At 48.5% G+C, this 13,843-nt stretch overlaps 1 protein-coding gene across 1 annotated transcript in view; it reads left to right on the top strand.

Annotated features, from left to right (window-relative positions):
* The first annotated feature begins 820 nt into the window (after positions 1-820).
* Positions 821-13,843, top strand: part of NIBAN1 (niban apoptosis regulator 1) — a 58,755-nt gene continuing 45,732 nt past the window's right edge. The window contains exon 1 of the mRNA XM_064664048.1: positions 821-938. Coding sequence (XP_064520118.1) covers positions 884-938 — 55 coding nt within the window. The 5' untranslated portion in view covers positions 821-883. The remainder of the gene's footprint in view (positions 939-13,843) is intronic.

Here is a 13,843-nt window from a genome sequence, read left to right on the forward strand (position 1 = left end):
TCCTCAACTTAGAATCCCAGAATGGTTTGGGTTGGAAGGGATCTTAGAGGTCATCCAATTCCAAGCCCCCAGCCGTGGGCAGGGACACCTTCCACTAGTCCAGGTTGCTCCAAGCCCGTCCAACCTGGCCTTGGACACTTCCAGGGATGGGGCAGCCACAGCTTCTCTGGACAACCCGCCTTTAGCGTGGCCTGGTGTTTAAAGCAGGCTCTATGGAAACTTCGCAGGGTCTGTGCGTGCCTCCAGGGGGACGCGGATTTTGCGATGGGGGTGACAAAGTGACAGTGGGAAGAGGAAGCAGCAGCGGGGGCAGAGCAAACCGCGGGACGCGCGTGTCCGCAGGCGGAGGGCGGCGGGGCACCGCTGATGTCCCCGGCAGCCCAGGGGCAGTGCGGATGTCCCCGGCAGCCCAGGGGCAGTGCTGATGTCCCCGGCAGCCCAGGGCAGTGCGGATGTCCCCGGCAGCCCAGGGGCAGTGCGGATGTCCCCGGCAGCCCAGGGCAGTGCGGATGTCCCCGGCAGCCCAGGGCAGTGCGGATGTCCCCGGCAGTCCTGGGGCAGCGCGGATGTCCCCGCAGTCCGGGAGCAGTGCGGCTGTCCCCGGCAGCCCAGGGGCACTGTGAATGTCCCCGGCAGCCCGGGGGCAGTGCGGATGTCCCCGGCAGCCCAGGGGCACTGTGAATGTCCCCGGCAGCCCAGGGGCAATGTGAATGTCCCCGGCAGCCCAGGGCAGCGCGGATGTCCCCGCAGTCCGGAGCAGCCCCGGCGGGCGGGGCGGGGGCGGTGCCGCCGAGGGGGCGGTGCGGACGGGCCGGGCCGGGCCGGGCGGGCGCTGCGGGGCCGCCGCTGCTGCCGCTCTGTCCCGCTCCCGCTCCGCCGCACCATGGGCGGCTCTGCCTCCGCGCCGCTGGACGACAGCAAGTGCACCTACATCCGAGGTACGGGGGGCTCGGCGGGGCTGCGGGGCACCGCCGCCGGGAATGCCGCCGGGAATGCCGGCGGGAGCGCTCCCGGGCATCCCCGAGCATCCCGCGCGCCGGGCACGGCGGGGTTTGCGCTGGATCCTAGAGGCCGGTGGAGTTTGGAGCGCTTCCTTAAGCGGCGATGCACTAAACATTCCCGCGGAGGGACTGTAAATAGACAGTAAAAACTTTAGGGAGCGTGGGAGCGATGCGGCTGGATCTGCCCGGGTGACAGCAGATCCCGATCCCCCAGCGCCTGCAGCTCCCACGGCACCAGGGTCTGCCAGGGTAAATCAGATCCCGACCATACGCTCTCAGGCACATGGTGTGACTCTTGGGGTGTCCTGTGCAGGGCTAAGAGTTGGACTCCATGATCCTCGTGGGTCCCTTCCAACTCAGCGTGTTCTGGAATTCTGTGATTCATATGGCCTGAAGTTTTGCCAAGCTTGCTTCAGGCGGTGGGAACACTGTAGGTGAGTATTTAGGTAAACTGTTCAGATTGTGTAAGGACATTCCTTTATCCCATTAAAATGTTAGGAAAGAGAAAACAAACAAAAACCCACTTTGAATTATGCTTATGGCTACTAAACTATGAAGGAAAAGAGCATAAATCGGTATTTTAGGGGGTATTTTTGTTACTTGAATAGTTAACTATGAAATACATCTTACTCTTGCCTGTCTAACTGTGCTGCTTATCGGTGAGGCGGCCGGTAGAGTATTTACAAAGCAAATTTTAAGGCTGGAGATTTACAAGTGAAGTAAAAGTTTGCATGAGAAAAGAACGCCCAGTTCCAGCACTTCATGTATTATGCATGTGGGGCCTGCAGAGTCCTCTCTGCTGTGGACTGGGAGATCAAACTCCATGGATTCAGGCCGGAGGGTGACTCCTGGGTGGTGCCCACAGCCCAGCTTGTCCTTGGATTCTGCTGCTCCGGGATTTTTTTGTGGTGTAGAGGGAGTGCAAATGTTGAACTGCTTCTCTGTCAGGACTCTTTTGAAATCACAGTGGGTCTTTCAAGAGATTCCCATAGTGGGAAAGATGTCCAGTTATTAAATGGTTTCCACCCAAAATGCAGTCAGCAAAGCTACCGGCCTCACATGCAGAGATTTTTCTATTGTGCCCTCTCAGTATTGTCATTTTTTCTTGCCTGGTTGAGGGTGGTTTTCAGTCCCATCAGAGCCATGTGATCCCCATGGATTTCTATTTTCCTTTACACTTATCCCTATGCTGCAGCCAAAGTTGCATTTCCATAGTTCAGCATTTCAAGTTTCTGGTCCCTGAGTTGTGAGCGCCTGAAAAGGCTGATGACTATTTACTGAAAAAAAATATCAAGAAATCCAGGGAGCTGGTTGGTTTCTTCACAGCTGTGCAAGAGGAAACCGTGCAGGTCCTTGCCCTGAACATCATCTAGAATCACAACTGGGAGCTGGTGCCTGAGGGTTGGGAAATCCCTCCGTGTGAAGGGGGGCTGGGTGTGTGTCTGAAACTTCCCTCAGCTCTCAGGGAGGGGGCCTTTGCCACGCTGGGAGCTGGGCAGCTCTTCAGACACAGCTCTGGTTTGCCTGTCACATCTCTGCACAGGCAAGAGAGAAAGCCAAATCACTGTGGAAAAAGGAATGAAAGCACTGTGCTCATCCCCTGGCGTGTCTGCTGTTCTTACTGTAAGTGAGGATTCCCCACTCTAAGCTCCTGCTTGGAAAAATAATTAATGAGGCACTTTGTACAGAGACTGTCAGTGAATTAGCACTTCCAAGAAGGAAAGGGAATCAGGAAGAGCTTCTTAAATCGAAACAGAGTGCAATGCAGCCAGCTCACCAGACCTACTGCTGATGCTGAGGCTGGAGTCTGTAAGACTCAGACCTTGCTTATCTGTCTGACACTCTTTGGGGTGATGTACGTGCAGAGTGAGCTGGGCTGAGCTCCCCTCGGTGGAACAGGAAGCAGGCTGTAGCAGTAAGGCTGTAGGTTGAATAAGCAGCACGTTTTTCAGCCGGCTTTGTAAAGCTTAGGTGTGTTTTTGTGGTGGGCTGGGAGCTTTTGGGGTTCTTTTCCTCCAAAGATGATGCAGGGGTGTCCTCAGGACAAAGGGAAGGGAGAGGACCTGTTTTTTGTCAGCAGAACTGTCAGTCTATAGTGCTCGGGAGGGGAATTGTGAGACAACAAGCCCGAGGATGTGCCTCACACACCCTACTCGGAGGCAGCAGCCAGCAACACTCTCCAGACCAGACTTTGTGCATTTTGGGGTGCTCGCTCAGACCGGCCCAAATATCAGTAACCTCGAGACAGGAAATCCTGAGTGTTACTTCAAGTGAGAGTTTGGTCTAGTCCATGGTTTTTGTCCTGATGGTGTAATTGAATTTCTTGTTGCTCTAATGGTAATTTAATTTGCCTGAAATTAAATGTGTTGTAAAGCCTCATAGCTCATTTAGACAACATTTAAGCTAAAACACAGTGTAATGAATGGAAATGAGATGCTGAGGGTTAAAGGGGTGGATGTCCTGTGCAGGGCCCTGAGCTGGACTCGATGATCCTTGTGGGTCTCCTCCAACTCAGGATATTCCATGATTCCATGATTCTGTGATACAGTACAGTTCTACAGGTTTTCTAAGTTCCAAAAGTCTTTGAGGGATGAGAGGAAAACCAAACGAGGACAGGAACCATGTGGTATGTAAAATGATGTTAAAATATGTAAACCCATTCAAATAGGTGTCTGTGTAAGCCATCAAGAGCCTGGCCCTCGGCAGGGGCACCCCCAGGGAGAGCCTGGGAGACGCTTTGCTGGCTGTTGGTTCCCCATGGGTAAGTTGGAGCCTTGTCAGACCAGTTGGAGAAATGAATCCCAGAGAAAATCAGGAAGGCATCCTACGCGGCGTCTCTGTTACTGGAACCAAAGGCTGTGATTTCCACCTAAAACTGCTTTCCACTTCTGTGCTCTTAAGGAAGAAATGGTAGGATTGAACCAGCCAAACTGCAAAGCATTGAGAGCTGGGGCAATATCTTGGGTAATATCATGACCTGAAAGTCAGTAAATATAACTATTGACCTGATGATGTGTGTTTCCTGCAGCAAATAGTGCCTGAGAAGAGAATATACAATGCCAATGTGTGATTTTTTTCAAGTGGTCTTTGCAGGGCGATACGTGTGAAGCTGTGCTTGGAATGGCAAGGGCAGGGATCATCCCTGTGAAGTCTGAATCAACTGCCTAAAGACTTATTTGGGGATGGAAATGCTTTGAAAAACAATTTTTATAGTCGGAAAATTAAGAAACTATATATATCTCACTTTGCAAGCCATCGAAGCATATTTTGTCTTTTTTGAATAGACATGAGTGAAAATTGGTCACTGTTGTGGGATGAAATTGTGAGTAAAATGTCAACACTCGATATTTGTTACTCCTACCTGAAGGAAATCACTGTCACAGAACAATAATGGAAAAATTAGTCATCAGGGACTCCTGTGAGCGCTGGGGACAGTTTGTGACCACGGGGAGAAGGTGGGCGGAGGATATTTAGGGGAGAGTGGGAGGCCACGTAGTGCCAGCAAGGAGGAGTGGGGCAGAAAGCCAGACCACATGCACTGCAGCATTACTGAAACCTTAGTTTCAAAGGTGTCTTCTGTGCTGTGCAGCATGAGCCTGTTTTTCTAACCATACCTATGGAAAAATACGTTTTTCCATTTATTTTAGGTCCATAAGATATTTTAAATATGTGCACATTGTAAGCAGTAAAATGATTTAAAGCCCTCTGAAATGAAAAGAAAATTTTATAGTAATTCCTTCAGGTTTTTGGACTGAGGTCTTGAAAACAAGGACTTGTGGGAGAGATAATCCTTCTTTGGGGGTGGTTTGGGGGACGACATGGGGATTATTCAGGATATGAGTGAACTGGAGTTTAAAACATGGCAGGAATAATTAGGAGACTGGGAGTTGGTCATGTGAAAAGAGTTTATTATAAAAATTCCTGCTTTCAGTTTGATGAGGCATGGGCTGAACATATGATGGGAGGTGTTCATTGGGTGAATTAGGCATCTAATGATGCCTAATAAGTGCTCCACCCAACAAGGAGTGGTCCAGGGTGGGAGAGGGGAGTTCCGGACTCGGGGTGCGCTTGTTAAATCAGGGGATAAGGTGGAATTGCCTGTTAAAGCAGCTTAGTGTGCTCTGAGAGACTGTGCTGGAGGTTTCAACATTGCTGATGGAAAATTTGTGCTTTGGTTCTCTAATATTAGAAAAGGAACAGTCAAGGAAGTGGATCTGACAGCAGGCAGAAGGTGGAAATGCCCTAAAGTGTTGATGATCTTCCATTTCTGCCATGTCAGCAGCAGTAGGGGGGACCCAGCTCTGCCCCGTCACGTGTGGTGTGTTGGGAACAAATCTTTTTTAAATTTGGAGAAGTGGAGAGATTTCAAGCACCCAACACGAGTAATTTCAGCAGGTGCATCTTCAAAAGAGTTCAGTGCACAGAAAATGGAACTTCCTTGAAGGTTATTTTTTATTAAAGTTGCTCAGTGTGCTTGACCGTATCCCATCCACCCATTTCTGCAAACATACAGCCATGCAGAGGATGAAGCCCTGTAGTCATTGTATTTTGATTTGTTTGTTTAAATGCAGTTTTTCTTTCTTCCTTCCCTTCTTTTCCACCTCTTTCCTCACCCAGGCAGATAGGACGGTCCAGCCAAGGGGCACAGTGACAGCGCTGCGACCCTGCAGCACCCAGGGATGTACCCGCTGGGTTTCCTCATTGTTTAGGACATTCTTCCAAGCAGACTTTCCTGCTCTTCTTCTTCTCAGTCGGCAGTGAAAGCTGTTACTTAATGTCTGTAAGAAATTTCTTTCTAGCCATTTGTTTTGCCAGTGAATGTCAGTGTGGTATTAGTTAAGACAGGGGTATTTTTGTATGGTGATAAAACACTGTAGGTGTGTTCCTACAAGGTGCACCTTACTTGAAAAAGCAGAGAGAGTCCCGATATTCTGTCATGTTTTAGAGACTGAAGAGGAGCCTGGTTTACCCTTTACTTGAACGACAAGATGAGGAAATGGGTTTCTGGCCTTACAGGAAAGCCTCTGAATAAACTCCATGGGTTGTATGGAGATAAGTCGCCCTGGCTCGGAGGGACATACCCCGAGTGCCTGATAGAGCTCTGCAGTGACATTCCCAGCCAGCATTCACAGAGCTGTGAGCAGGGGTGCTGGAGGATGGAAGAATGACTTGGAATTAATTATGGAAAAGTTGGCCTTTTTCTGGACAGGCACTCAGGCCGGATGTTGGATTTTCTGCTTTCAAGTGTTGCGTATCCTTCTGGGTTTAATTTGGGGTGAGACTGCAAGTGTAACACTTTTGTCAAGTCTGGCTGCGCTTACTGCCTTTTCTCCCAGCCTGTTACAAGCTGAGCTGTGCTGTGTTTGGGAAATCCTGGCTGTTTTCCACTGGTGAGTGTGGCTGCAGCATCACACAGAGCAGGAGTGCCCCATCCCTGGAAGTGTCCAAGGCCAGCTTGGATGGGGCTTGGAGCAACCTGGGCTAGTGGAAGGTGTCCCTGCCCATGGCAGGGGTGGAACAAGATGAGCTTTAAGGTCCGTTCCAATCCAAACCTCTCCATGATTCTTTGAGTGTGCCGTCTCTCTGGACTTGCCCTTCGAGGCTGCTTTTCCTTTTCATGTTCTGAGGTTTATGGTAAAATCTGATAGGATTTACCTGCAACTCCAAAAGTCTGTGGAAGAGGCAGAGCAGGATTTTCTTTTACAAATGTGTATTGAATCCAGAATTCATGACAGTGCCATCCAGTCCAATTCAAACAGGCATAAATATCCACAGAATGAAAGAGTGAAGTAAAGCTCATAGGAAATTTGAAGTTCAATAAGTATATGAGATTCTATTCTATGCACCTTGCAAAGCTTCCAAGTTCTTGAAGACCTTAAGAAATGAGATTTTGAAGGAAAATCTTTTTGGCTTTACTTGTTTTCTTGGAAGTTTTAGTGCTCAGAGAGGTTGTTGCTGTTGGAACCAGTGGCACATTTTCATCCCATAGTGTTGATAAATGGTGCCAGCCTGTGCCGGAGAGGAGAGGCAGCTTCTCTTGGGTTTTTATAGTCTTTAATTCAGGGGTCTGGGCACTTTCTCTTAGGTTTCAACTGAGTGCAAGCAAAAGGCATCCGGGGATGTGATTGATGGGAAAGTTATTTGCCACCCAACTTGAACAGAATTTACTGTCCTTGGTAACTTCCCAATTTCAGCTTTGGGAGATCAAGGCAGGATATACCTTCTCTGTTCAGCTTCCATTTCTCATATAGTCCCATTTATTAACTTCTCTCAAAAGCACCACGAGCAATTTTGGAATTTTACAGCCACATTGCCTTGCAACAGGCACGACCAAGAATTTCCCTGATCAAAGCAGGAGGAGATTTTGTTCTTCACTTTGTCAGTTGTCTGGGATCACATCCCATTTACCTTCTGGAAATGGCTTGAGGTTTTCTTAAACCCAGAAATCCCAGTTACCCATTTTGTGTCCCAGCTTTGCCTTCTACCAGAGCATGTGGGAAGTTGAGTTATTCTCCCTACCTGTTCAGCAGGATCATCTCAAGCTCCCTTAAACCAAAGCAAACTCTACACAAGGACTACCCTTAAAGATGATGTGCTGCATCACTGGGTTTGAAAACCAAAAGCTGGCCTCTTTCTGCTAAAGAAAGTCTTTTTTTGGGTAGTGTGAGGGAAGGGAAACCACCAGGGGTAGGGGAAGATGTGGCATTTTTCATGGTTTTCTGCTGTTTCTGTAGAAGAAACTACGTACAGTGTTGAATTGGGCACAAGTGTCAGTGCAAAGAGCTTCTTCTCAATAGGAAAAGTGAGAAATAGGCTCATCTTTGCCAAAAATTCTGTAGTTGAGAGGCACGCTGTAAGTGTGGAGCCTGCTGCACTTTTGTACTTGATATTTTCCAAAATCTTGAAGACTGATTGTTCTTCAATTAATGCAGCTTGGCCACAAGTTATAAGACAATCTTTGCATCTGATAGAGATTTTATGGATATTAAGGGGAGAAGAAGCAAGCACTGAGGTGATAAAAGCAGCTTTGGTGGTGGTACCTTTGGGCAGTGGCAGCTGCAAAGCCAGTGTCTAGGTGGGGAAGGATGGTATCCTTAAGGAACGGGCTTTTAAAGTAGAGCTTTTCCCTTTGCATGGAATAAACAAGCTCTTCTCTTCACACTCACAGAACAATTCAAAGTGTTTCAAGTTTTGGAACATGCATGCAGGCATTTTCCTGTCTTTTGTGGTTAAAGGACAGTAATGAAACCAGGCCAACTCTTAGATCAAAGCAAGATTAAAGCTCATGCAAATGGCTCAAACTTGTGTGAAGAAAGGGTTTGCCTGCTCGGGTCTCCTAAAAACTTTATCCTGTATCTTTTTATTAGTCTTACACATAAAAAAAGTTTGCTGGTGATTCTGTACTGACGCTTATCTTGGTATGTGTAGGCTAAGATTTTGGTGAATTAATTTCTCTAGGTATTTAATTAAGTGTTAATTCTTGAAATAATAAGCCTTTAATCTTCAGGCATCTGTGAGTTAACAGGTCTGACATGAGCAGTTGCTCTTACGCTTTGGGAAGTACTGAAGCTTTAAGCCTAAATATTTAGGTCATCTCAGTGTTACTGTTATTTAGTTATTGAATCTTTTTTATTGCATTTTTTTTTAAAGCTAAGTAGCAGGAAGTAGAAAACAAAAGCGACGCTGACTCTTGGGTTGTTCTGGTTAGATGAGCAAGAAGTTAAAAGCAATATAGTTTTCAAAAACATGTAGATTGGTTTTGTATGTTGAAATTCCTCTAGGAAATAAATGAAATCAGGAATAGTGTAATTATTTTGCAAATAAATTTTCTAGTGCAGAAGCAGTGATTAAAAATAACCTTTTGATGTTGATGGTGGTGAGGTCGATTCTATCCTGTGCTGCTGTGCCCTGAGCAGTGTGGTTCCTGAGGAGTGGGCAGGTGCTGCAGAGGGTGACACCCATGTTGTGGGTGACATGTTCAGTGTTTCTGTGCAGTCCCTGTTCAGGGCCCGACCAGCCAAGTGTGTCCCAGGCAGTTTTTTGGGATGTGGATGAGGGGAGGCACCACGTCAGCTGTGGCGGTTGGTACGTGTGTGCTGCAGGTGTGTGGTCATGCTCTGGATCTCAGAGGGTGCTGTGCCAGCCCTGTAGGTCAGAGCAGCATGTGCTCCTTTGGGATTCCTCAAAGCACACCTGGCACTGCAGTGACGGGTGCAGCGATCCCACTGCTCCGTGCAGAACAGCAGCAGCTTTCTGGCTTGCTCCCTGCTTCCCGTGTGTTCCCGGGAGCAAGCCACGGTCTGTCCTTCAGAATAAATTCTGCTTTTAGGATTTGTGCAAAGTGAACGTGTCAGCTGATCTTCAGGCTGTTTTTTCTTCTGCTGGCACAGTGAACGTGGTGCCTCCCCCCCGTTACCGGCTTCTTCCGAGAAAAGCCACCCACGTCAGTGCCTGGGCTGTTCGTGGGCTCTCCACTGACACCATCTGCACTGGTGAAGCCTTTTCAAATCATAGTGGACTTGTAAGGAGATCACTGGTGTTGGTGTAAGGCAATCCATTCATAGCTCCCAAAAATGCTGCAGTTTTTCCGGGTCCTTTGTGCTTCCAACAGGCAATGCACAGAAAAGGTCATTTAGGCCAGAATTTCACATTGGTTGTTGTCTGGTGGACGTGTTGGTCCTCACAAAGGCTGTTCGGGGTACAAACAGGGTAAAGCAATCCTTGTGCTTGGTTGTTTACTGTTTAAGCAGGAAAAACGTGCAAAGATAAAGCAGAGGTCCGGAGAAACAAAGGCACGGGACCAGGTTGTGGCAGGCCCAGGAGAAGCAGCGTGTGCCAAAGCTCTGCAGCAGCTCCAGCTGTGCCAATGGGTCCCAGCCAGGAACACTTAATGAATGAGGGACGTGCCAAGGGCCAGCTGGGCCTTCAAGCACTCGTGATCACAGAGTCATAGAATCACAGAGCATTTGGGGTTGGAAGGGACCTTAAAACCCATCCAGTGCCACCCCTGGCCATGGGCAGGGAGTCCTTCCACTGGCCCGGGTTGCTCCTGACCTTGGACACTTCCAGGGATGGGGCAGCCACAGCCTCTCTGGGAAACCTTCACTACTGCTTCACTACTGTCTGAGTAAAGAATTTCTTCCTAACATGGGATCTAACTCTGCCCTCTGTCAGTTCAAAACTGATCTCCCTTTTCCTGTCACTATCTGCCCTCTTCTGCCTTTTTATAGGCTCCCTTAACATAGTGAAAGGCTGCCATAAAGTTTCCCTGAAACCTTTTCTTCTCCAGGCTGAACAATCCCAGCTCTCTCAGCCTGTCACTAAATGCTTTCACATCCAACCTTAGAAAAAAAGTGCCTACAGCTTCTTTATATTATAAAAACATCTGGGATTTCCCTTGAAGGTTTATGTTCCAGGTGAGGGGACCTGCAGGTTCTGAGGGGCTCAAAAGCTGTCTCTGTCCGTGCACACCAGATGCCTGCTCACTTCCTGGGATGGCCCAGTTGCTGGACTAATGCCTCTCTGGATTTACTACTGGTTTTCAGTTCTGTGTGCTTGGGATTCCAGCTAAAAAAGTCATCCTCATGGGCCATATGTGGAATCCTGCTGCCTGCCAAGGAGCTTTTCCTTGCTCTTTTCAGAGATATACAGGTATTGTTGCTTCAGACTTACAAAAGATGCCACCACCATCCCACCCCTTGGCATCCATCTTACCCCTCTCCTTCAGCCCCTCTCATCTCTTGTCTCAGGAAGGGGTTTTTAAAGCTTCACGTGATGTTTCCTTCCTCTGCATGAAACCCCAGTGGCTGTTTGTGCCAGGATTCTCTGCAGGGCTCTGTCTTGATGTTGGTAACTGAAGACCTGATTCTTGAAGCAGCGTTGGGGATGTTAAACACCTTGGGTGAGCGTTGCCTAAAGACCAGCTTGCTTTTATAGGACATGATATAGAGAACCCTTCTGTATTTTCCCTTGATAGTCCACATATTGTAGTGGTCACAAAAGTAGAGGAAAGGCAAGCTTCCATCATCCCCAGGCAAAGATTTAATGGCAAGGTCTGTGCAAAAGAAAGGAAAAGAGGTTTTTTTGCTCTTTAGGGTTATTCTGTAAAGCAATATCACTACAATTTAGTCTGCCAGACACTTTCCACTGTTTGCAGTTGCAGATGAGGCTTTGCCAGCCTTCAGCTGTCCAGACTGAAGTTTCCATGCTGAGTGTCTGCCTCAAGTTGCTGTTTTGAGAAAACTGCAGCTAAAATGGATGAGCTCTTTTTCTTTTCTTTTTTTTTTTTTTTGTGACTTAAGCTAAAGAAAACATGTTTTTCCTCTCTTTGGATGATCTGTTGAGCAGCTCAGGCGTATCCTGCAAGAGCAGGGAAGGGGTTGGGGGCCATGGAGTTGAAATAAGGGAAACTGGAGGCGAGCGGGAATGGTTTCTAAGCGCTGCCCATGTTCACCTGCTGAACTAAACCTTGTTGTGTCCATGTTTGCCCTCCGTGCAGGCTAGAAAATAGCTGCAAACCCACAGCTACCAGCTGCTGTTCACCAAGCAAACACAACTTTGTACTCTGTAAGTTTATGTGTGAGCTGAGAAGGTTCATGGATCTGGAGCCCTGAACTCATCGCTGGTGTCTCCACGAGGTTGGAAAGGCAGCTCTTAGGTATATTTTCTGTTGGCTTCATTCAGTAGGAAGCCCCAGATTTGTTGTTTGGTTTTTTTTCTTTCCTTCTGAGATTTCCTGTGCACCTGCCAAGCTACAAAGCGCCGTGCAGGCACCACTCAGCTGATCTTCCTGCTGAGATACTGGGAGAGGTGCTGGTGTTTGCTTTCATGCATGAGGACTTATGGCTGTTAATCTGCGGCTTGACAAACCTAGTGCTTAATTTTTCAGGGAACTGGCCGTTTTAGTGCTCTCCCCAACTTTCCAGGGGGCTCTGGCTGTGCTCAGTTGTGTCTGCAGGCACTCAGCACTTCTGTACGTTGGAAAAGAAGGTGGCAGGAGCCATCTGGGAGCTTCTGCCGTGAGTGACACACATTTTACCCAGCTTCACATTTTGGAGCAGACACAGAGACTGGATCTGGTTCTTTGGAGTGGTATTTACCTGCTTTTAAATATAAATCAAGTCTGTACTATTTCCAGCTCACTGTGCCAGAAACTTTGAGAAGAAGTTGAGTAGAAGATGATATTTTTAGGTGTGATTGTAAAAAAAAAGTAGTTTTAACCACAGGTGCTTGTGCTCCATCAGTCTTTGCTCTGAGCCCGGGAAGCAGCAGCAAAGCTACTGAAGCCAGGGGTGTTTGGGGTTAGTGATGGTTTGTGAGCGTGGCTGGAGGGGGTGTCCGGATGTCGGGGTTGCATTTGATGTGTCTGCGAGGAGGAGCCCCATCATCTTCCAGATTGTCAGCTGATCTAAGCTGATGGTGGGGTTTGTGGTGCTTTTGGAAGAGAAAAGATCAGTCATAGAACGGTGTGGGTGGGACGGGACCTTACAGCTCATCCAGTGCCACCCCCTGCCATGGGCAGGGACACCTCCCACTAGCCCAGAGTGCTCCAAGCCCCATCCAACCTGGCCTTGGACACTTGCACTTGAACAAAGCTGTCCTTTTGACAGCACAGGAGGAAATGGCCTTGAGCTGCACCAGGGGAGGGTCAGGTTGGACATCAGGGAAAGAAAAGGTGGTCAGGCCTTGGCAGGGGCTGCCCAGGGAGGTTTGGAGTCCCCATCCCTGGAGGTGTCCAAGGATGTGGCACTCAGTGCTCTGGGCTGGAGGACAAGGTGGGCATCAGGCACAGGGTGGGCTCAATGATTTTGGAGATCTTTTCCAACTGTTATGAGTCGATGGTTCTGTGATGTCCTGCCAAACCAAAGGTAAGCTGAGGGGAGGGAGAATGCCCAGAACAAACCTGAGGCTCCGTCTGGTGTGAAACGCTCCCGAAATCTGTGACAAAAGAAGCTTCTGTAAAAGACTTTGGAGGTTGGGCATTGAGGGCTTGATGTGTTCCCAATAATCCCTTGGGAGCTGCGGCCAAGTCGTGGTGACCAATCCTAAACTGAAGCAGCATTGGGGTTTGTTGGGGGAAGAAGCAGAGTTCAAAGTGAATGAAGGAGGAAGGCCCCCATCTCAGTTTATCACCAACTTCCCTCAAGTTTGGAAAAAACATGAAACTGCTCAGCACATGTTGTACCAGAAAGGGGGTGACTAAAGCTGGTACCATACCAAGAGACAAGGGGGTTACCAACGTAAACAAACATCCAAACCCAGCGTGTTGGTAGGAGCAGAAAACCCTCCATGGTAATCCGGAGCAAGAGCTTGTGGTTTGGTGGTTGCTCATCTTGCCACATGGCTTTTCCTTCGCGTGCCTTAAATACCCCGGCAGCAGGAAGTGTGGTCAACTGAAAGGTTGCTGTGCTCTTTCCTGTAACACTTGGCCTTGACAGGTGTTACTTTTGTGACCATAAACTGACTTCACACTTAGGGGGTGCTCCTGAACCGGGCTCTCGCTGGGCGTCGGGGCTGAACGGTGCAGGTGAGCACCGCCTGGGCTTTATTGTTACCACCTGCAAAAGAGTATTTTGAAATAAAAGCCAGCCTCTCTGATAGCTCAGGGTCTGGAGTTCTGCTGTTGGAAGGGATGAGTGGGTTTCTAAGAGGCTGACCCAGAATGCAGCTGATTTGGGGCTGGTGCACAGAACGTGGGGTTTCTGTGGCCATTATGTGCAGGCTGAACCGGTGCCAGGGCTGTGAGTGTGCACAGCCTTGGGAGGATGTGAAAGCTGTATTTCAGATGGGGCCCATCTCCCTATTCATAGTTTTAACTTCTTTTTGGATGATGAGAATGGAGA

This window comes from Pseudopipra pipra, chromosome 9 (assembly GCF_036250125.1).
Source record: "Pseudopipra pipra isolate bDixPip1 chromosome 9, bDixPip1.hap1, whole genome shotgun sequence".
In the NCBI taxonomy this organism is placed as follows: Eukaryota; Metazoa; Chordata; class Aves; order Passeriformes; family Pipridae; genus Pseudopipra; species Pseudopipra pipra.